At 24.8% G+C, this 22,923-nt stretch overlaps 1 protein-coding gene across 24 annotated transcripts in view; it reads right to left on the reverse strand.

The window, feature by feature from the left end:
• LOC111676474 (calcium-activated potassium channel slowpoke) overlaps nt 1-22,923 on the reverse strand; it is a 79,776-nt gene that overhangs the window by 21,691 nt on the left and 35,162 nt on the right. For 6 of the 24 annotated variants that reach the window (XM_046950771.1, XM_046950769.1, XM_046950763.1 and 3 more), the window contains exons 4-10: nt 22,081-22,233; nt 13,067-13,222; nt 9,235-9,347; nt 6,429-6,587; nt 4,967-5,043; nt 4,271-4,306; nt 155-226 (exon numbers count right to left, since the gene is read on the reverse strand). In XM_046950771.1, the coding sequence (XP_046806727.1) occupies nt 155-226; nt 4,271-4,306; nt 4,967-5,043; nt 6,429-6,587; nt 9,235-9,347; nt 13,067-13,222; nt 22,081-22,233 (766 nt within the window). Of the gene's footprint in view, nt 1-154; nt 227-4,270; nt 4,307-4,966; nt 5,044-6,428; nt 6,588-9,234; nt 9,348-12,594; nt 12,708-13,066; nt 13,223-22,080; nt 22,234-22,923 lie in introns of all 24 variants that reach the window. The other 18 variants (XM_046950778.1, XM_046950773.1, XM_046950774.1 and 15 more) reach the window with 7 other exon arrangements.

Below are 22,923 nucleotides of genomic sequence, written 5' to 3' on the forward strand. Positions count from 1 at the left end.
TTAAGTTTTTTCTTATTGGGGAGAATAATGGAGATTTTTTGTTTAGCAAATATTTATCATTAAAAATTTTTGGTTTTTTTTTCAATTAATTTTAATTTATATATGTTTGTATGCATTAATAGGTTTATTAACAAATTGTATTTAATAATCGTACCCTCCATTTGGTTAATGACTGAGGATATGCCTTGATTCACCATTCCGGTCTGCATCATAATCATGCCCACATCTGCAAAATTTTTTATGAACATTTTCAAAACTGGTGCTGATTTTAAAAAGTTTAGTTATTAAGGGGGAAGTTCTTGTTAGATTTTCTTGATAAAGGAAGGTGTTTTACACTTATATTAACAATACCAAATGTCAGTTACAATTTAAATTATATAACCTTTTTATAGCTATCAAACATAGAGGACTGTAGGTGTTTAAATCCTCTTGTTTTTATAACTTCTTATATTTCTTTAACTAACTAAATTAGTAGTGAAGCCATTGTCACAGGCATACACACACATACGCACATCTCCAGAATCATATAAAAATTCTCAAGGCATTGCTTTGGCATTTTCTTTTCTTTTGTTTTTTTCTTTTTTTAACTTAATTCAGAAATTTTAGTAACAAACTTTGACTAACTACTCTAGTAGAAGTTAAATTATATTAATTAAATATTATAAATATATATAAGTATGTATGTATGTCATATGTTTATTAAGACTACATTAGAAATCGTAGAAATGATTTATTATTTACATAATGTTTTTCACACTTTTCTTTTGTGATTTGAAGTGGTTGATGAAAGGAAAATTAAATTAATATTCTGTTATCACTTTGACATATTTACATTATTATTTACACTTGCAAATGTGTGTTATTATTTATTTTGTCGATTATTTATTATTAATGATATGTTAAGGATTTGTTTATAAATAAATTGTAATACCTGCTTAAACATTTAATTAAAAATGAAAATATTTTTTTTCTCTACTTTAAGAAACCAAAAAATCTATAAACATTATAAATGTATTGTCTTAATGTCTACACATACATAGAAATATTATAAAATAATTAATTTATATTTTTATATACACACAGGGATATGGAAATTCAAATTAAGTTTTGATTGACCTTATATTCCAGATTTTTAATCGTCCGACTGGTCTCATATATCTGCCGCGAAATTCATATAAATTCACTAGTCATACTAGTCTAGTATGTGCCTAGACTATTGACTAGATATATACTAGACTATAGACTAGACTATAGACTAGACTATAGACTAGACTATAGACTAGACTATAGACTAGACTATAGACTAGACTATAGACTAGACTATAGACTAGACTATAGACTAGACTATAGACTAGACTATAGACTAGACTATAGACTAGACTATAGACTAGACTATAGACTAGACTATAGACTAGACTATAGACTAGACTATAGACTAGACTATAGACTGGACTAGACTAGACTATAGACTAGAATATAGACTAAACTATAGATTAAACCATAGAGTAGATTATAGACTATACTGTAGACTAGACTATAGACACTATAGAGTAGAAAATAGACCATAGTGTAGACTAGGCTAAAAAAAGACTATACACTAGTCTATAGACTAGACTATATCCTAGATTACAGCTTAAAACGAGACTGTAGCCTTGAGTATAGACTAGACCATAGGCTACACTATAGAGTAGAAAATAGGCTTGCTTATAGTGCATACTATAGACTAGAGTAGAGACCAGACTATTATGTAGTCTATAGACTTAACTATAGACTAGACTATAGGCTAGGTTAAAAACCGGCGAAATTTTAATAGACAATCGGATTTTCAACAAAGTTCTTCCGAAAAACACAATTTCAAATGTTTTTCCCTTAATTTGAATTTTTTTAAATATTTTCAATATATTTTCAAATAATACCTAACAAATAAATTCAGTACTAATTGCAATATACGTTTTCGTTAATACCTAAACATAGATTCATGTGTTTTGTACTTTATTACAAGTGTGTGTTTAATCAATTAACTTAATTATCTACTAAGGATTATTTAATATATTTTTAATTCATTAATATTATGTTTATATTCTTTTAAAAATATAGGTATATTTCATAAAAACTGTTATTGATATGATTAAATGTCGGGTAATGATGATTATTTAAATTAATTGAATACTTTTCTTGTGATTATATTTTGATAAACGAGTATAAGAGTAAGAATGTATCTGGTGCAATTAATCGGTTTCCATGCACTCATTTTTAAATACAATTATTTGTTTTTTTATTTAATAATTTAATTATGTATTTAACTTCGGAAGACATTGACTGAGAGGAAAAACAGAGAGTGTGAGAGATATAGAGAGTTTAATATATAAATATAGTAGTTTTAAGTATTTTTCTTTTGAAACAAAATTAAAATAAATTTCGTATTTATTTTGGTTTGGTGCAAAAAAAAAACATAATTTTCAATTTAATGTTATTATTTTTTAATAAAAAATAAGTTCAATTTGTTGTGTGTAGCTAATTATTCTTCAAATTAATACAGCGTGTGTTCAATAATTATCCTGGTTTTAAATGGGGAAGTTAAGGTTTTTTATTAATGTTTAACGTTTCAATAAAAAGTAGAATTTGTTTTTTATTTTTTAAAGCAAAAGTTAAAATGGCGAATTAGTTTTGGAAAGAGAAATAGAAAGAGAGAGACAAACATATTTAAGAAAAATAATTTACAGAAAAAAATGTACAGGCTTCATTACATTTTGCAAGAAAGAAAACTAAAAAGTGGAAAAAAATAAAAAATAAAAATAATAGGAGTTTAATAAATAAATGAAGTAGGAAGAGATTTGAAGGGATTTAAAAATACATATATATATATTGAAAATTGTTGGATCATTCGTATATTTCTGGACTTAAATTATTTTTGTTTAATTTAAAAAAATTTGTTTCAAGGTTTTATTTAATAATAAATTCGATTCGATTTTTTTTAGAAAATATCAAAATTTGTCAAGAAAATCAAAATTTTCGTAAATAATTCAATATTTCCAGTCTAGACTATAGTCTAGTCTATAGTCTAGTCTATAGTCTAGTCTATAGTCTAGTCTATAGTCTAGTCTATAGTCTAGTCTATAGTCTAGTCTATAGTCTAGTCTATAGTCTAGTCTATAGTCTAGTCTACAGTCTAGTCTATAGTCTAGTCTATAGTCTAGTCTATAGTCTAGTCTATAGTCTAGTCTATAGTCTATAGTCTAGTCTTTTGTTTAATCTATAGTATAGTCGAATCTATAGTCTATGGACTAGGCTACAGATTAGACAAGACTACAAACTACAATATAGATAAGACTTCAGACTAAATTATAGTCTATTCTTGTATATAGTCCAGTCTATAATATAGTCTATATGCTAATCTTTAGTCTAGTCAATAGTCTATTCAATAGTCAATTATATAGTCTAGTCTATAGTCAAGGTTATAGCTTAGTCTAGCCTAGTCTATATTCTAGTCTATAGTCTTGTTTCCTTTCCCTTCTATGTATCTATGGTCTTAATACATTTTAATTTGATTTTAAAACCCATTTATTCCAACATTTTTCAATATATTTTCTTCATTCGGTGATCGATTTTTGATCTAATAAATTATAAAATAAAGTTAAACAATTAACAACGCTCAAACTTATTTACAGAACTTCCAACACTCTAGTTTATATGTCCTAAGTTTTTCGAAGTTATTTGGAAGTTAATTTAATTAAAGTAAAAAATTTAAACCTTTAAAAAAAACTAAGTAATTTACAAAATTTGGAAATTTATAAGAAATTTAAAAAGGTTTACAAAGGATAGAAAGGGGAGAAAACTAAACTCAAAGCAACATAAAGGAGTTTTAAAATAAATTTAAAGAAAAAGACATACACACAAACAAAAAGATATTTTGTAATTTTTTAATAAAAAAAGCACTGGAGGTGCAATAAGAAGAGTAATATTTAATATTAATATTAAAAAATAGGTAAAAAACAAACTAAAAATTTTCTTTATATATTGAAATTGTTTAACACATTTTCAAGTAGAGTTGTATAGAAAAGGGGTGGTAGTGAGGGGGGGGTAAAACATATACAATTTTTTTAAGGTTACAAAAATAAATTAAACATTTAATTTTGTTAAAAACAGGTTAGTAGTTGTTTAAATTAGGTTTAAGTTGTTTTGTTTATTTAACAAAAAAAAATATGAATTATAAGTTGGAGTTTTTTATTATTATTTTTTTAATTTGTTAATTTAACTTTTGCGGATTTACCTAAATCATCAAACTTGTTCCGGGGTTGAACTGCCACTGTTTAGTTGGCGTTAACATTTCAAATGAAATGAAATGTTTCAACGATTCAATTTGTTTTAAATGAAATTGAATTAAAAAAGTAGAATTAGAAAGAGTAGAGTATTCAATAGTGTTTCGTAAATTGTTTTTGATTTTGATTTGTTATAAATTTCGATTAATATTTGTAGTAGATTAATAGTAGTAGCAGAAGTAGTAGATGGTAGAATTGTAGTAGTATTTGTAGTAGTAGTAAATAACGTAGTTGTGATTTTTATTTGTTGTTTTGTTAGGAGGTAAGGCCACGCCAACATGTTTTTTTAATTTTTTTTGTTTAACCATAATAATAAGATAATAAAAATTTATAAAAGAAATTGTTTGTTTTAATATTGTTGTAATACCTTAAATAAAACCTTATTTTAAATCATAATTATAATATAATAGTGTTTTTTATATTGCTTATATATTACTTAAAGTTAAGGTTAAAAAGAAATAACTTTATAACAGTCTTGTTTTGTTTTTTGTTCTTTTCTAGTCATTTTTAAAAGAGCTTAAAAATTAAATTATAATTTTTTTACAAAAATAAAATTATACATGAAATATTTAGAGAGAGTAAGTAATAAAGAAAACGTAATAGTTCGGAAAAAAATCAAAGAAAAGTTTAGAAAAATGTGTACTTACAGTTTTTACATTTGCACTTTTTAATTAAAGTCTCGTCTTTAATGTCTTCGTGACAGGCTTTACAATAGAACCACGCTCTGCAAGAAATGGGGGAAATAATTTTAAAATTTGTTTATACAAATTGTTCATGATGTAATCTGCTTAACAGAAAATAATTAAAATTTCTGAATAGAAGACATTGAATGTTGTACGTGTAGAAAACTTCGAAGGGTTTTCTGCATAGAAAACTTCGAAGGTTTTCAGTACAGAAATCGTCGAATGCTTTCTGTAAAAAAAAACATGAAATGTTTCCTATATAGAAAACATCAATTGTTTTTCGTATAGAAAACTTCGAATGTTTTCAGTGTAGAAAACGTTGCACGGATGGCTTTTAACTGAGAAGATGAATGCATCTGGAAATCTACATTGACAACTTCAGGGTGGAAGTTTGTAAAATGAATTAAATCGAATATGGACATATTGTAAGAAAACTAAAATCGAATATTCTTCCTGCATAGGAAAGTTGAGGGAGTTAAACAAATCCGCCCGATACAACGAATATTATACGTCTATTTGGAATAATGAAACAGTAAATAAGACATTTTTGGTTTTGGCTCCCCTTCAATGAGTACTGTAGCAGTTGCAAAGTCAGGGGAAAGGGTGAAACGGTTTTTCATTTTCTCTGTGAATTTCTAACTTTGATGGGTCTAAACTTAATGACATATTTTGATTTGCCACGGCTACAGGATGTATCTAATACCATATAATTCTATATCTGGGAGTGGTCCTATCAAAACGGAGTCTCTTCGACCAACCAAGGCCAGGACTAAAAGCCTCCTCAATATACAAAAGTTCGAGGTTAGTATGACGGTATACTGATACAACAGAAAAATTTCGTTGAACTTGGCAATGTCTTTTGTCATTGCCATGCTTTACTCGAAATTAATCGACCAATGTTATGTCAGATCAACATATCTCTCAGGAATTCTCAATAGATAATTTTAAGGAATCTTAATGTTTTAAAAAAATTCCCATCAAAAGAAGTGCACAATTGGGCCAAAAGTGGCCTAGATGTATTTTTCGGATCTGATATACCACTATTTATCCTCAGTTCAATCTAGTCAAACCCATAAAAATGTTCATTCAGACGTATACTTAATTTGTATTTATATGACAATAATTAAATATTCATCATACGCTAAGTTGTTTGTTAAAAGGTTTGTATGAACATTTCTATACAACTTTTAAAGTTTTGAGCAGATTAATATAATATTTATAGCTTTAATAAAAGAAACAATAGGCTTTCAGAATAATATATCTAAATATGTTCTATGTTTATACAACGAGTTCCATAGCGAATCAAAGTTGACTAAATTTTTCGAAGAACATTTATAGCATCTTTTTAATTTTGAAATTTGAGATCTTGTATCGCTCCAAAGAACCCCTTCAAAATATATTCAAATTTAAATTATTTTCAACCTACCTTTTTACTTCATCTGCACTTTGTGCTATGAAAAATCCTTGTGTATTCGCTTGAATTTTAGCGCCTCTAGGATTAATAGAGATTTTACTATCAGCTCCATCTTCATTGCCCTTGATTTCGATTGCCAACAATAATAGTTTTAATTTCGAAAAACATAATCTAAACCCCCAAAAATAAGCATGTAGGGCGAGATAGAGAAAAAAAAACGAGAAAAACACAAAGAAATATTAATATTAGATTTAAGATTAAAAATAAACACAAAATAAAAAAAAACTAAATAACTAAGCTTATATGTGTACTTATATTAGATAAATAGTTATGTATCTGAATGTTGTAAATAAAATATTTGATATTTCATAGTAGCTGCTTTACTACAAAACAACAAAATTTGCAAGACTTAAACATGCTACATGCCAAAAAAAATTTTGTTTTAAAACGGGCAAATTATACCAAAAACAACATGAGTTTGTGGAAGCCAAAAAAGAAATAATAAATAAATTAAAAAAAAGATAAAAAGAAATACGAAAACATGCAGTGATGTTACCAAAAAATACTCTTAATTTTACAACTACATACTAGTTATGACAATACAGGACAAGACAAGACATACATTACATGGATAATTGTTATATAAATGTATTTACAAACTAATTTATTTTACTATATAATTACAAGTGTTTAATTAGTTTTTAAATAGAAGTTAGGAAAAAAGTGTTTAGAAATTTATTAAGTATTTTGCAATCATTTAAAACATGCTGTCAAATGGTGATTGAAATGTTTGTTGGGTTTTATATGGTTATTAGATTGCGGTTAGTTTGTTAAAAAATATCGAAAGTGTAGGAGGATATAAGTTATTGTTATTTTTGAGAATATTTGTCGTTTGTTTTTTACATTACGTTGCCATGTGTTAATTAGTTTTCATTTGTTTATTAGATAAATAAAACCAAATATGCATTCCATTCCATCTACATTAAGAAAAATAAAAACATGTAAGAAATTATAGCCGGCAATGACCGACTTCATTATACCCTACACCAGTTATATATGTTTTTTTTTTATTAAAAAATAATTAATATTGAAGTTCAACTTCAATATTAATTATTAATAATTGTTCAACAACAATTAAACTGATTTTCTGAGGGAGTCTAGAGATACACATGTTCCGATTTTCAAACAAATTTCTTTTTAAGATAATTGCGAAATTTCAAAATTGTTCTTGCAGGAGGCCTTTTTATGGGATCTAGTCTTAAATTATTTCAATCCTTAAGAACTATAGTATAGACTACAGACTAGACTATAGACTATGCAGCCCCAGTCTAAGAGAAAGACATCAATATATCGAATAAAAAAATATGATTTATTTTTTAGGAGAAGCTGTATAAGATTGTGTAGTGGCTTTCGGACTATATTGGTTGAAGCAGCAAATGTTGTATCAGGAATCGAAAAAAGCATAGAATATATATAAAATGCTACTTGAAAATCCAGAGACTCCCAGAAACGAGATGTGTAAAATCGAGCGGGAAAAGAGTATTGAAAGATGCCAGAGAAGATAGGAAAGTTCTGCTAATGGGTAATGGACCTTTAGACTTATCCCTTTTAATTATACGTGGTTAAATCAAAGACACGGTGGTTACAGAAACTATCTGCATTGCTTCGGTCACGACAACTCGCCAACAACTCCGAAGATGACGAAACTGCAGAGCACGTAACATTTGCATGTCCACGATTCTTAGGAAATCGAACAGCGCTAGATTCTACCATAGGAGAAATTATTACAGTGAAGAGAGAAATGGGACTCAGTGAATACGTTTATTAGCAATTTAAACAAAACATTGCGTGATGCTGAAGCAGCACGCAAAGCATCCCTCAACATTGTAATGACAAATACTATGTAATACAAACGAAGTGTACCCAATAATGGACATACACTCCCACCCCACATTTGGCAGTGCTGCAGGGACGGGGGACGTAAGGGGGTGCGGTTTAGTACGTTGACGCTTAGGCATGTTTTCCAATACGAGTTGGATACATCTCTTAAAGATTCCGCACCTCCGGCGCATCAAAAACAAAAAGTATAGACTGGAATTGGGTCAAGACTGTAAATTATACTATATAGTATAATATGGACTAGGCTGTAGAGTAGACTATATAATAGAATATATAATAGAATGAACTGATCGGTGGGCTACTTATTAATAAATTAATAAGTAAGAAAAAGTACTGAAAGTATCGTGAAAATACTTTAAAAAATTTTCTATATTAAAATGTACTATAGCACTGAATTTTCCATGTCTGGTGTAGGGTATAAAAATACAGTGTGTAACTAAAGTTTTCAAACAAAATTTTAATTTTTTTTTTTAATTTTTATTCAATTGTTAAAGAAGTTTATTATTTTCTTTTGAACTAAGGTCACACACTGTTTAATATTAATTTATAAAAATAAGTAAATAATTCATTCATTAGTTTAAAAAAATAAATAAATTCTAAATGGTGTTTTGTTTTATTGTTAATCAAATTAGTAATAATTCAAATGGGAAGAAAAAAAAACTGTAGTTATTTACACTAATTTGTTAAAACAAAATTAAAAAAAAACAAAGAAATCTTTTAATTGTTTTCATTTAATTTAAATTTTTGCTTTTAATAAATATCATTTATTTAGTTTGTTATGTAAGTATTTTTTGTAATTGAGTTTTGTTTAATTGGAATAAAAAATTTGTAGTAGGAACAAATGTATATGCATATATAGAGAGTTAAAAAAAAACGAAAAAAAAAATAGAAGAACAAATCATCTCTAAGAGGGTCTTACTCGCTGGCTTGTGGAAATGTCATGCCGGTAAATGAAGGTGATAGGGTTTCGGTATACATCTCACACCCTGTACCTTGAAGATAATCATTTTGCCAGGCCTGAGTATCTGGTGACTGAAATTTTAAATATACAAAGTTTTTGTCATGATTTCAAAAAAGGTTACAAGGTTTTTGTTGGTTTGGTTTGGTTGGTGGTTTGTTTGTTAAGGTTTTAAATGAGTTTGAGCTTAGATTTGGTGAGTTGGGGTTTTGAGTTTTTATTTTTTTTTTCATTTGGATTTAAAATGTTTACTGGTCTAGAGGTTATTTAACATTCAAAAAGTGAAAAAAATCTTTTTTTTCAGAACAGTCGCCCTTGGTGCTAAATTATACAAATTCCAGCAGTGCGATTTTTTTCAAATACCTTGTGGTACTTTTTTGTTGTTGTTGTTTGTGGTGGCATTTTATATTAATTATTAGTACCACCATTAAATTTCTTTCATTCTGGCATGTCTGTTGTAAAATGATTGGCTTTCTTTTGGTTAATTAATTTTTGGTTGATACACTTGTTATTTCCATTTCATACTTAATTTAACTTAATTAAAACTTATGAGTATGTGTTTTTGTTTGATTTCTTAAAAAAAAGCTTTAGGCTTAATTAACTTTACTATTAAGCTTTAAAAATACTATTGTTTTAGCCATTTAATACTTAAAAAAAAGCTTTGTTTATTTTATATATAAACAAAATTTTTAATTTATTTAGTTATTTTTTTTTTTTTCAAAATGTTTGTTGTTTTGGGTTCGTTTTGTTGTTTATTTTAATAATTTATTTTGTTTTTATAATAAATAAATACACATATTTCAAAATAAAAACATAAATATTTATATGTATGAATAAATTAGTTGCTGTTGTTGTTATAGTAATAAAATTTGTTTGTCCCTAAATCGATTGATTAGAGTGTACTGTCTGTCAAATGTTTTTATTTATTTAGGACTAATTGGACAATCTTTATATTAATCTTGTTAAATGTTTAAGCTATAAATTTTATTAAGGGTTTTTGCCATAGAATATAGATTAAATGTTAACTGGTTGATTGTTTGTGTGACAGTTTATCAACTTTGTGGGGCCGAAGGTTCAATTCCCATCCAACCCTTAGCAACCCTTACTGATGCTTTCAAATGAACATCGGTTATAAAGAAACAAAAAACACACAGAAAACATTGAAAGTTTTCTAGACAGAAAACATGAAATACTTTCCACTTATAAAACATCGAAAGTTTTCTAGACAGAAAACATCAAACGTTTTCGGGACGTAACACAACAATTTATTTTGTACAGAAAACTATAAATATCTTTATTTACATAAAATGCCGAATATTTTCTATAAAGAAAATATCGAATACTTCCTGTAAAGGAACATAGAATATTTCCTGTAAAGAAAACATCGAATATTTTTATACCGAAAATACATAATGTTTTCTATACAGAAAAAATCGAATATTTTCTAGAAAATTTTTCAGAAAAAAATAAATATTTTTTATACAGAAAATACAAAATATATTCTATACAGAATATATGAAATATTTTCTATACAAAAAAAATTAAATATTTTCTATACAAAAAATATCTAGGATTTTCTATAAAGAAAATATGGAATATTTTCTATATAGAAAATACTGATTATTTTCTATTTAAAAAATATCGATTATTTTTTATTCAGAAAATATCGTCTGTTTTCGATTCAGAAAATGTCGATTATTTTCCATTAAGAAAATATCTTTTATTTTCTATTCAGAAAATATCGACTATTTTCTATACAGAAGGTATCGACTCTTTTCTATTCTACAGAGAATATCGAATGGTTTCTATACAGAAGATATCGAATGGTTTCTATACAGAAAATATTGAATGTTTTCTATACAGAAAATATCGAATATTTTCTATACAGAAAATATATTTTCCATGCAGAACACATCGAATATTTTCTGTACCGAAAATATGGAATATTTTCTATACAGAAAATATCTAATAATTTATAAAGAAAATATTAAATATTTCTTATACAGAAAATATAGATTATTTTCTTTTCAGATAATATAGATTATTTTCTTTTCGGATAATATCAATTATTTTCTATTTAGAAAATATCGATTTTCTTCGATTCAGAAAATGTCGATTACTTTCTATTTCGAATATTTTCTATACAGAAAAAATATTTTTTTTGCAGAAGACATTGAGTATATTCTGTACAGAAAATATTAAATATTTTCTACAAAAATATTCCCTATTTTATACAGAAAACGTGGAATATTTTTTATATAGAAAACACTTTATAGAGAAAAAATATTTAATGTTTTCTAAACAAAAATTTGAATATTTTTAGACAGAGACATCGAATAATTCTAAAACATTGAAATTTTCTTAAAAATATGTATTTTTAAAACATGTAACAATTAAGCATTTCACCATTAATTAAACAAATTTTCATTACTACAACAACAATATTATGTACAATTAATTAACAATGTATTTTTTTAACAATATCAATAATGTAAATTATAAATGGAGTATTGTTAAGTAAATAAGTAAGTAAGTAAGTAAGTAGTTAGTTAGTTTTGTATGATAGAATAAAACAAAATTATTAGAAACATAAAAATCATATAGTTTTAACCAAATACATTAATAAGAATTTTGGAGCAATATAACAAAAAGCTGATTTCACAACATCGAAGGCAATCAATTTTGGTTTATAACATTTATAAAAAAGAAACAAATACAGACAAAAATAGATCGATCAGTTTTCGTTCTTATTTAATAATTTTTCTTTGTTGTTGGCAAAAAAAAAAACAAAACAAAAATAAATTTACAAACTGTTTTGAATGTTTTTTTTTAAATAATTTAAAATAATAATTGACAAATTTAAAAATTAACTAAAGACCAACTAATTACTTAAGAAACTAATAAAATAAATAAAAGTGTAGTTTTAAAAATCATAAACATAAAAAGTAGCCATAATTTGGTGTAGACAAATACACTTAAACATAATTTAATTATTAACCAATTAATTAAATTTACAAAATCATAAATACAAAAACACAAAATGTGAAACAAAAAAACTAAAACAAACTTATAACGTGTATGTGTGTGTGTTCATGTAGTGTTTTAAACTATGTGTTCAAAATATTCAAATACTTTATTATTATAATTATTATAAATTTTTTTCAACATATTTAATACGAATAATTTTCACAGAAATAGATTTAGTTTTTAATTTTTTCATAAAATAGAAACGTGTAATTCTGTTTAAACAGTTTTTTTTTCTCTCTATATAGAAGAAAAACAAAAACAAAAAAAAGAAACATCCTAGATGTTTAAACTTACTCAGTGGCCTGAGCAAATGGTATTCCAATAAATGTAGGACTCAAGGTTTCAGTATACATTTCCATGCCTGTACCACGTAGATAATCATTTGTCCAAGACTGCATGTCTGGCGACTATTTGAAATCAATCATAATATTACATCATGTAATAGTAGTTGTAGTAGTTATAGTATAAGAAGTTTTAAATAAATTTTATACAATAATAACAAAAATAAAACAACTTAACATTAATTTATTAAATTAGTGATTAATTATACTTTAAGCCATTTTTTTCATTTGTTTTTTTTTTTCGATTGTTTTTTCTTTAGCTGAAGATGTTTTCTTTTTAAACAATATCTTCTAGACCTTTAGTTTTTGTTTGGTTATTTTTTTTTCTTACTGCTTCATTTCACCTCTTTAAAGGTTTGTCGTTATACAAAATTTCACAAAAAATAGTAAATTGAAAAAAAAAAAATATTTAAAATAAAACTTACGGTTTTAAATGAACGCATAGCAAACAGATTCGCCATCATAGTAGAAAATCCAGGAGCTAAACAACTTTGTGCGATAAAACCCAATTTTAACTCAGCCAAACAGATGACATCATCACCCTGTTTCCAATCCCACGATGGAATATTTAATAGATAAGCCTAAATGAAATTTAATTTCAATTACAACACAATAATTCAACATTTACTCAGCATTTATAATATAATTAAATAAATTACACTGGTCTACAGAAGTCAGGACACAGCTACTCTTTTACAGGTTGTTCTAAAGACTTTAATAGTTAATTAATTAATAACAAAATATTACTGGATGTCTTAATAAAATAAAAAAAATAAAACATTCTCAAATTACAAAATAAAAAGTACTTACTTGGAGCTCATAAAATATATATTTATATATATTTTTTTAAAAACTTGAAATAAAAACTTTATTATTTTTATATATTTTTCTTAAAAAATAAATGTCATTTTAAATATTTTATGAAAATATAAAAGCATGCTAGATTCGAGTTTCTAAATTGTATAAATAAATTCTATTGATTTTTTGCAATAAAGAAATCAATTTAAAAAATTACTTCTCAAGTGATTTATAATTTATATTTGTATGTATGTGTTAGCAAAAAGTAATGTTCTCTATGTGAAAATTGCAGCAAAATTTTCCATTCCAAAAACAATTTTAACTTTTACTTACAAAGCCAAATGTACTACAATGAAAGTTACTATCACTTTAGTAAATATATGTACATCATATAGGAATAATAGTCAAGTATTTTCTATGCAGAAAATATGAAGTATTTTCTTTACAGGAAATTTCGAATATTTTCTATACAAAGAATATATTAATATTTTCAATACAGAAAATATGAACTATTTTCTATACAGAAAATATGGACTATTTTCTATACAGAAAATGTCGAATATTCGTAATATAGAATAATATAGAATATTTTCTATAAAGAAAATATGGAATATTTTCTATAAAGAAAATATAGAATATTTTCTATAAAGAAAATATAAAATATTTTCTATACAGAAAATATGGAATATTTTCTTTACAGAAAATATGGAATATTTTCTATACAGAAAGTATCAAATATTTTCTATACAGAAAGTATCAAATATTTTCTATACAGAAAGTATCAAATATTTTCTATACAGAAAGTATCAAATATTTTCTATACAGAAAGTATCAAATATTTTCTATACAGAAAATATCGAATATTTTATATACAGAAAATATCGAATATTTCCTATACAGAAAATATCGAATATTTTCTATACAGAAAATATCGAATATTTTCTATACAGAAAATATCGGATATTTTCTATACAGAAAATATCGAATATATTCTATACAGAAAATATCGAATATATTCTATACAGAAAATATGGAACATTTTCTATACAGAAAATATCGAATATTGTCTATACAGAAGATATCGAATATTTTCTATACAGAAAATATCGAATATTTTCTCTACAGAAAATATCGAATATTTTCTATACAGAAAATATCGAATATTTTCTATACAGAAAATATCTAATATTTTCTATACAGAAAATATCGAGTATTTTCTCTACAGAAAATATCGAATATTTTCTATACAGAAAATATCGAATATTTTCTATACAGAAAATATCTAATATTTTCTATACAGAAAATATCTAATATTTTATATACAGAAAATATCTAATATTTTATATACAGAAAATATCTAATATTTTATATACAGAAAATATCGAATATTTTTTCTACAGAAAATATCGAATATTTTCTATACAGAAAATATCTAATATTTTCTCTACAGAAAATATCGAATATTTTCTATACAGAAAATATCGAATATTTTCTATACAGAAAATATCGAATATTTTCTATACAGAAAATATCGAATATTTTCTATACAGAAAATATCGAATATTTTCTATACAGAAAATATCGAATATTTTCTATACAGAAAATATCGAATATTTTCTATACAGAAAATATCGAATATTTTCTATACAGAAAATATCGAATATTTTCTATACAGAAAATATCGAATATTTTCTATACAGAAAATATCGAATATTTTCTATACAGAAAATATCGAATATTTTCTATACAGAAAATATGGAATATTTTCAATACAGAAAATATGGAATATTTTCTATACAGAAAATATCGAATATATTCTATACAGAAAATATGGAATATTTTCTATACAGAAAATATCGAATATTGGCTATACAGAAGATATCGAATATTTTCTATACAGAAAATATCGAATATTTTCTATACAGAAAATATCTAATATTTTCTATACAGAAAATATCAAATATTTTCTATTCAGAAAATATAGATATATAAGAAATATCGAATATTTTCTATACAGAAAATATCGAATATTTTCTATACAGAAAATATCGAATATTTTCTATACAGAAAATATCGAATATTTTCTATACAGAAAATATCAAATATTTTCTATACAGAAAATATCGAATATTTTCTATACAGAAAATATCGAATATTTTCTATACAGAAAATATCGAATATTTTCTATACAGAAAATATCGAATATTTTCTATACAGAAAATATCGAAAATTTTCTATACAGAAAATATCGTATATTTTCTATACAGAAAATATCGAATATTTTCTATACAGAAAATATCGAATATTTTCTATACAGAAAATATCGAATATTTTCTATACAGAAAATATCGAATATTTTCTGTATAGAAAATATCAAATATTTTCTATACAGAAAATATCGAATATTTTCTATACAGAATATATCGAATATTTTCTATACAGAAAATATCGAATATTTTCTATACAGAAAATATCGAATATTTTCTATACAGAAAATATCGAATATTTTCTATACAGAAAATATCGAATATTTTCTATACAGAAAATATCTAATATTTACAGAAAATATCGAATATTTTCTATACAGAAAATATCGAATATTTTCTATACAGAAAATATCGAATATTTTCTATACAGAAAATATCGAATATATTCTATACACAAATATCGAATATTTTCTATACAGAAAATATCGAATATTTTCTATACAGGAAATATCGAATATTTTCTATACAGAAAATATCTAATATTTTCTATACAGAAAATATCTAATATTTCCTATACAGAAAATATCTAATATTTCCTATACAGAAAATATCTAATATTTCCTATACAGAAAATATCTAATATTTCCTATATAGAAAATATCTAATATTTTCTATGCAGAAAATATCTAATATTTTCTATGCAGAAAATATCAAATATTTTCTATACAGAAAATATCAAATATTTTCTATACAGAAAATATCAAATATTTTCTATACAGAAAATATCAAATATTTTCTATACAGAAAATATCAAATATTTTCTATACAGAAAATATCAAATATTTTCTATATAGAAAATATAAACTATTTTCTATACAGAAGATATCAAATATTTTCTATACAGAAGATATCAAATATTTTCTATACAAAAATATCAAATATTTCCTATACAGAAAATATTATTTTTTTCTGTACAGAAAACATCGAATATTTTCTATACAGAAAACATCGAATATTTTCTATGCAGAAAACATCGAATATTTTCTATACAGAAAACATCGAATATTTCATATACAGAAAACATCGAATATTTTCTATACAGAAAACATCGAATATTTTCTATACAGAAAACATCGAATATTTTCTATACATAAAACATCGAATATTTTTTATACAGAAATTTTCGAATATTTTCTATACAGAAAACATCGAATATTTTCTATACAGAAAACATCGAATATTTTCTATACAGAAAACATCGAATATTTTCTATACAGAAAATATCTGTAATTTTCTATACAGAAAATATCGGTAATTTTCTATACAGAAAATATCGGTAATTTTCTATACAGAAAATATCGGTAATTTTCTGTACAGAAAATATTGGTAATTTTCTATACGGAAAATATCGGTAATTTTTTATACAGAAAATATCGGTAATTTTCTATACTGAAAATATCGGTAATTTTCTATACAGAAAATATCGGTAATTTTCTATACAGAAAATATCGGTAATTTTCTATACAGAAAATATCGAATATTTTCTATACAGAAAATATCGAATATATTCTATACAGAAAATATCGAATATTTTCTATACAGAAAATATCGAATATATTCTATACAGAAAATATCGAATATTTTCTATACAGAAAATATCAAATATTTTTTATACACAAAATATCATATAGAAAATATTAAACATATTTTATAGATAAAATGCCTAACATTCTGTATACAGTAAATACCTAATATTTTCTATATAGAAAATACCAAATACTTTTTATACAGAAAATTTTCTATACAGAAAATTTATTTAATATTTTCTGTATAGAAAATTATCAATCTATAGCAAAAAATAAAACTATTTCTTGCAGAAAACCTTTTTAGTTAAAGACTGAAATGTTCTTTTTTAGATTTTTTGTCAAAGAAATAATTTCTATGGAATTATATGGTTTTAAAATCATAAATGTTGGGTTTTATATAAGAGGCAGTAAAGGACACAAATGGGTAAAATATTAACAATATATTTTTTGCTATAGAAAGTCATTTTATGGTTTCCCAACAAGGGAATAAGAGTATTTTCCTTTAAAGGATCTCAATTATAAAACAGATTATGTATTTGGTTGTTTTTTTTTCGTACTTATTTCTTACAAAATAGTTAGTGGGTGGGTGCATCATTCGTCCATTCTTCTTACTTGGCCAAGTGTTAAATTATTTTGTTTTCGCTCTAAACAAAGTGTAAAGTCTCATAAACTTCGCATAAAAGTTTACTAATGACTCTAGCATTGATCGTGTCTTTGATTACTAAGTTGATGTCAGAATTAAGATATTCAAAATGGTGAACGTAATTCGTTTCCCTGCTTAGCAAGGTAACGAAAATTGTTCGTTAATTTTGAAATAAAAATAGATATTAAGGATTGTAAGTAAAATGTAATAATCATAGATATTTTTTTGTTTGAAATTTATGTACAAAATTTTAAAAAAGGTGACCAATGACAATAGTTTTTTCGTTTTAAATTAATTTTAGAAAAAGGAAAGAAATTGGTTATGTTGAAATTATAATGGGGAAAGGGGAGGAATTTGCAAAGAGAATGTTTTATGTGTTATTTTGAGTGGTACCCCACACCATACGTTTAATTTGCGGGGGTAGCTTGAGAATTGGATTAAATCTATAATAAGTTATATTTTTTTTACCTGATAATATAAAATATTTTCATATCGCCAAAGAGTTAAATGTTTTCTATCTGTTATAAGTTTTACAATATATATCACTGAAAACATTAAATATTATCTACACTGAAAAAAATATGTATATATAAAACATTTTCTACAAAAAACACCACTTGCTTTCTTTACATTGTATATTTTGTATACGGAGAATATTGTATGTTTACTTAACAGAAAAACATTTATTGTTTTTCCTACTTCGTATATAGTTTAGGCTCATAACATCGAATGTTTTCTATACAGAAAATCTCAAATAATATCTTTATAGAAGTTATAGAGTTTTTCTTACACTGAAAACGTTGAATGTTAACTTCATTGAAAACATCGAACATACGATCTTTTAGATAGAAATCTCCTAAATTCTTGAACAAATAATACATTTAATGTTCTTAGTGCAGAAACAAAACATAATGATTCCTACACAGAAATGGTTTTCAATATAGAAAACATACTAAATTATTGATTTTTTTAAACAAAAAGCTAAAATGATTGCCATAGGAAACATATCAAAAGTTTTCTCAATAAAAAACATAGAATGTTTTCTACAAAACATTGAATGAAATACACACATGGTTTGTTTTCGAAATAGAATGCTTTCTGCATAGAAAACATAGAACGTTCTCTACATTTAAAACATAAAATGTTATGTTCAAAGAAACATCGAATGAATTTTCTATATAGAAATCATAGAATGTTTTGTGCATAGAAAACATAGAATGTTTTCTACAAACACAGAAAACATGGTTTATTTTCAAAATAGAATGCTTTATGCCTTGTGCATAGAAAACATAGAATGTTTTCTACAAATCATTAAAGGAATTCCACACAGAAAAAATGGTTTATTTTCGAAATAGAATGCTTTCTGCATAGAAAACATAGAACGGAAATCATAGAATGTTTGGTGCATAGAAAACATAGAATGTTTTGTGTATAGAAAACATTGAATGTTTTCTACAAATCATTCCACACAGAAAACATGGTTTGTTTTCGAAATAGAATGCTTTCTGCATATAAAACATAGAGTGTTTTCTACATTTAAAACATAGAATGTTGTGTGCAAAGAAGCATCGAATGAATCCCACACAAAAGAATGTTTTCTATATAGAAAACATAGAATGTTTTGTGCAAGGAAAACACTGAATTCTTTCTTCATAATAAACACATAAAACAAGATTTTTATCTTCATAGATAACATAGAATGTTTTCTACACTGAAAACACAGAATATTTTCAACATTGAAAACATAAAATGTTTTTTACACTGAAAACATGGACTGTTATCTTCACTGAAAACATAGATTGTTTTCTTCACTGAAAACATTGACTGTTTTCTACACTGAAAACAAGATTGTTTTCTACACAGAAAACATTGAATGTTTTTTAAGGTTTTTTTTAAAGAAAACATTTTTTACATATTTTCCACTACGAAAATCGAATGGTCTCTTTTCTTTCTATAAAGAAAGTTGTGTGTTTTTACACAGAAAAAAATCAAATGTTTCATTTACGACAATGAACAAAGAATGTTTTCTACACTATTAAGAAAACATCAACTATTTTCCGAAGAAAACATTAAAGGTTTCACAAAAAATCTAATGTTTTATACCAGAGAAACATTGAAGATAGAAAACGTAGTCCATCATCCAATGTATCGTCACAGCAAAAATCGAAGAATTCGAACAAAAAATATGAAATGTTTTTACACAATACACATAAAATGTTTAATTCACGGCAATGAACATAAAATGTTTCTTGCTCAAAACATCGCATGTTTACTATTAAGAAATCATTAAATATTTAAAAAAAAATCATCGAATGTTTCCTACAATGAAACGTTTCACAAAAACATTGAATATTTTATGCAAGAAAACCATCGAAGAAAGAACACGTCAAATATCTACATGGAAAACATCCAATGTATTTACACAGAAAACGTCGAATGTTTTCTATACGGAAACATTCAATGTATCAACACAGATAATATCAAATGTTTTTCTACAATTAACTGTTTTACAAAAAAACATCGAATGTTTTATGCAAGAAAAACATGGAAAATAGAACACGTCGTCTATGTAAATGGAAAACATCCAATGTATCTACACAGAAAACATCAAATGTTTTCTACAATGAAAAGTTACTTAAAAAACATCGAATGTTTTATACAAGATAAAATCAAAGATAAAACACGTCGTCTATCTACATAGAAAACATCCAATGTATCTATACAGAAAACATCGAATGTTTTCCATACGAAAACATCGAAGACAGGAAATATGGAATGATTTCTATGGGGAAGCATTGAATGTTTCTACACTGAAAACATCGGTGTTTCGAATGTTTTCACATAGAAAATTACGAGTATTTCCTACTTATAAAACATCGAAGAAAACATCGAATTTTTCTGCACTGAAAACATTGATTGTTTCCATTTAGAAAAATATCGTACATTTTCTACTTATAAAACATCGAGACAGAAAACATTTAATGTTTTCTACACAGAAAACATTGGATATTTTCCATAGAGAAAATATCAAATGTTTTCTACGCAGAAAATTTTCAATCCAAAATACAGCGAATATTTTCAAACCAGAAAATATTGGACATTTCAATCCGTAAAGTACAGCATAAATATCGAGAGAACTTCTATGCAAAAAAAAATATCGAATAGGTTTTTTTTAATTCTATTTTTGAGAATATCGACAATTTTGAAAGTTTGTAGATTTAGTTTAAAAAAATAATTATAGAAAGATTTAGAATAGAACAAAAACCAATTGAAATTTCTTTTTTTTTCAACATAAAAGGTAAAACATTTTATTAGAACCGCAGACGGACAAGATTTTGGCCATGACTAATTTGATAACAACTAGTTGTTAGAAGCATAAACTTGGTGTAGGGTATTGAAATAATCGATTTTGACCGATCTTGCTTAAGATGGGAACACCAATGGTAAAAGAATTTAACCAAAATGGAGGGCGGGGGATGGTGCTTACGAATTTACGAAATTTTGTTAGATTTTTTGTTAGTTATTCTTTTTTTATTTTTTGCTTCTGCTTAACACTCTAAAGTGTTAAACAGCAACGCAATTGATGGATTGATTGTTTTGGTGTCGATTGTAGTTTTCAAAATTTGTGCAATTCTTTCATTTAAACATATTTTAGTAATTTTTCAAAAACATTATTTACTACTATTCTGGCACACATCGTTTAACATTTTGAAATAATTTTCTTTTTTTTTAGATTTTGTTAATTAAAATTTTAACTGTTAATTTTTCCTAATATTAAAAAAAATAAAAACAAATTAATAATAAAAATTAATACAAAAATATATAAATTATAGCCTACTTTTAAGGGTTTATGGTAAACCCTAAAAACAGGCAACTTTTTTAAATTTTAGTTAGCGCTACCAAATTATAAAATAGAAACTTTTGACAGACACAAATTAAAATAAACTTAAAAATTTTAGACAAATTTACACAAAATAATAGAATGTAAAAGAAAATAAATTAATAAAAAAATAATATTTTTAAAAATTTAGAATTTCTAGCCTAATTTTTCTTAGCTGTTTGTTTTTACATTTAAAATAACTAATAGATTTTTGTTTTGATTATTAAAGTTAATTTTAATAATTTCTTTTCATTTCAGAATTTTTAGCTGGGTCCTAATTACATGTGGGCCACTGTGCGTAAGTAAATCATGTTCTATTTATTACCTTATTATGATATTGCATTAATTGAATAATAACTCTGATATCATCACTGTAATTCTTTATTGAAATGACACGCATAATATTGGCAGCATCTTCAGCATCTGGATCCTGACAATATTTATTGGCAAGCACTAAACAGGCATCAGCTTCATGAACCTTAAGATTTTACACAAGAAAAACAATAAAAAAAATAAACAAACGTCAAAAAGGCAATTTTTTTTCTTAATTTTATTAAAATTTTTGTTTTTATTGAAAAAAAATAATAATTTTCATGTTATTATTTTTTTCTTGACGGTTAGTGATTAATTGGTGATGGACAGACAATTTTAATTAAACAAAACAATTTAAAATGAAAATTTTAAAACAAATTTATTTTAAAATGAAAAATGTTTTCTTTTTACATTTTGAACATTTATTTTTGATACGAACTTTAGTATGTTTTGGGATTTTTTTTTTTAATGTGGGACAAGTTTTTTTTTTTTAATATATGCAACAGAGTTGTATTTTTTTTTTTTTAAATAAAGGTGACACTAAGTCGAATATATATATTTAAAGCCCAGTTGGTAATTTATTTTTAAAAGCATTTTATTTATACGCAAAACTAAAAATTAAAATAATTAACTTAAAAGAAACATGTAGTATGTGCTTTAGGTTAGAAATTAAAAAAAAAGAAAACGAGAAATTTAAAGAAATAAAAAACAACAGATTTTTACATAGAAATAGGCAATTATTTTACAGTTACAAAGTTACATGCATATTTATAATATTTACACGAACAAACAACTACTAAAGATGAAATTTTTGTTAAAAAATATAAATGTATAATGATAAAGTTTTAAATTATAA

This window comes from Lucilia cuprina, chromosome 4 (assembly GCF_022045245.1).
Source record: "Lucilia cuprina isolate Lc7/37 chromosome 4, ASM2204524v1, whole genome shotgun sequence".
Taxonomy (NCBI): Eukaryota; Metazoa; Arthropoda; class Insecta; order Diptera; family Calliphoridae; genus Lucilia; species Lucilia cuprina.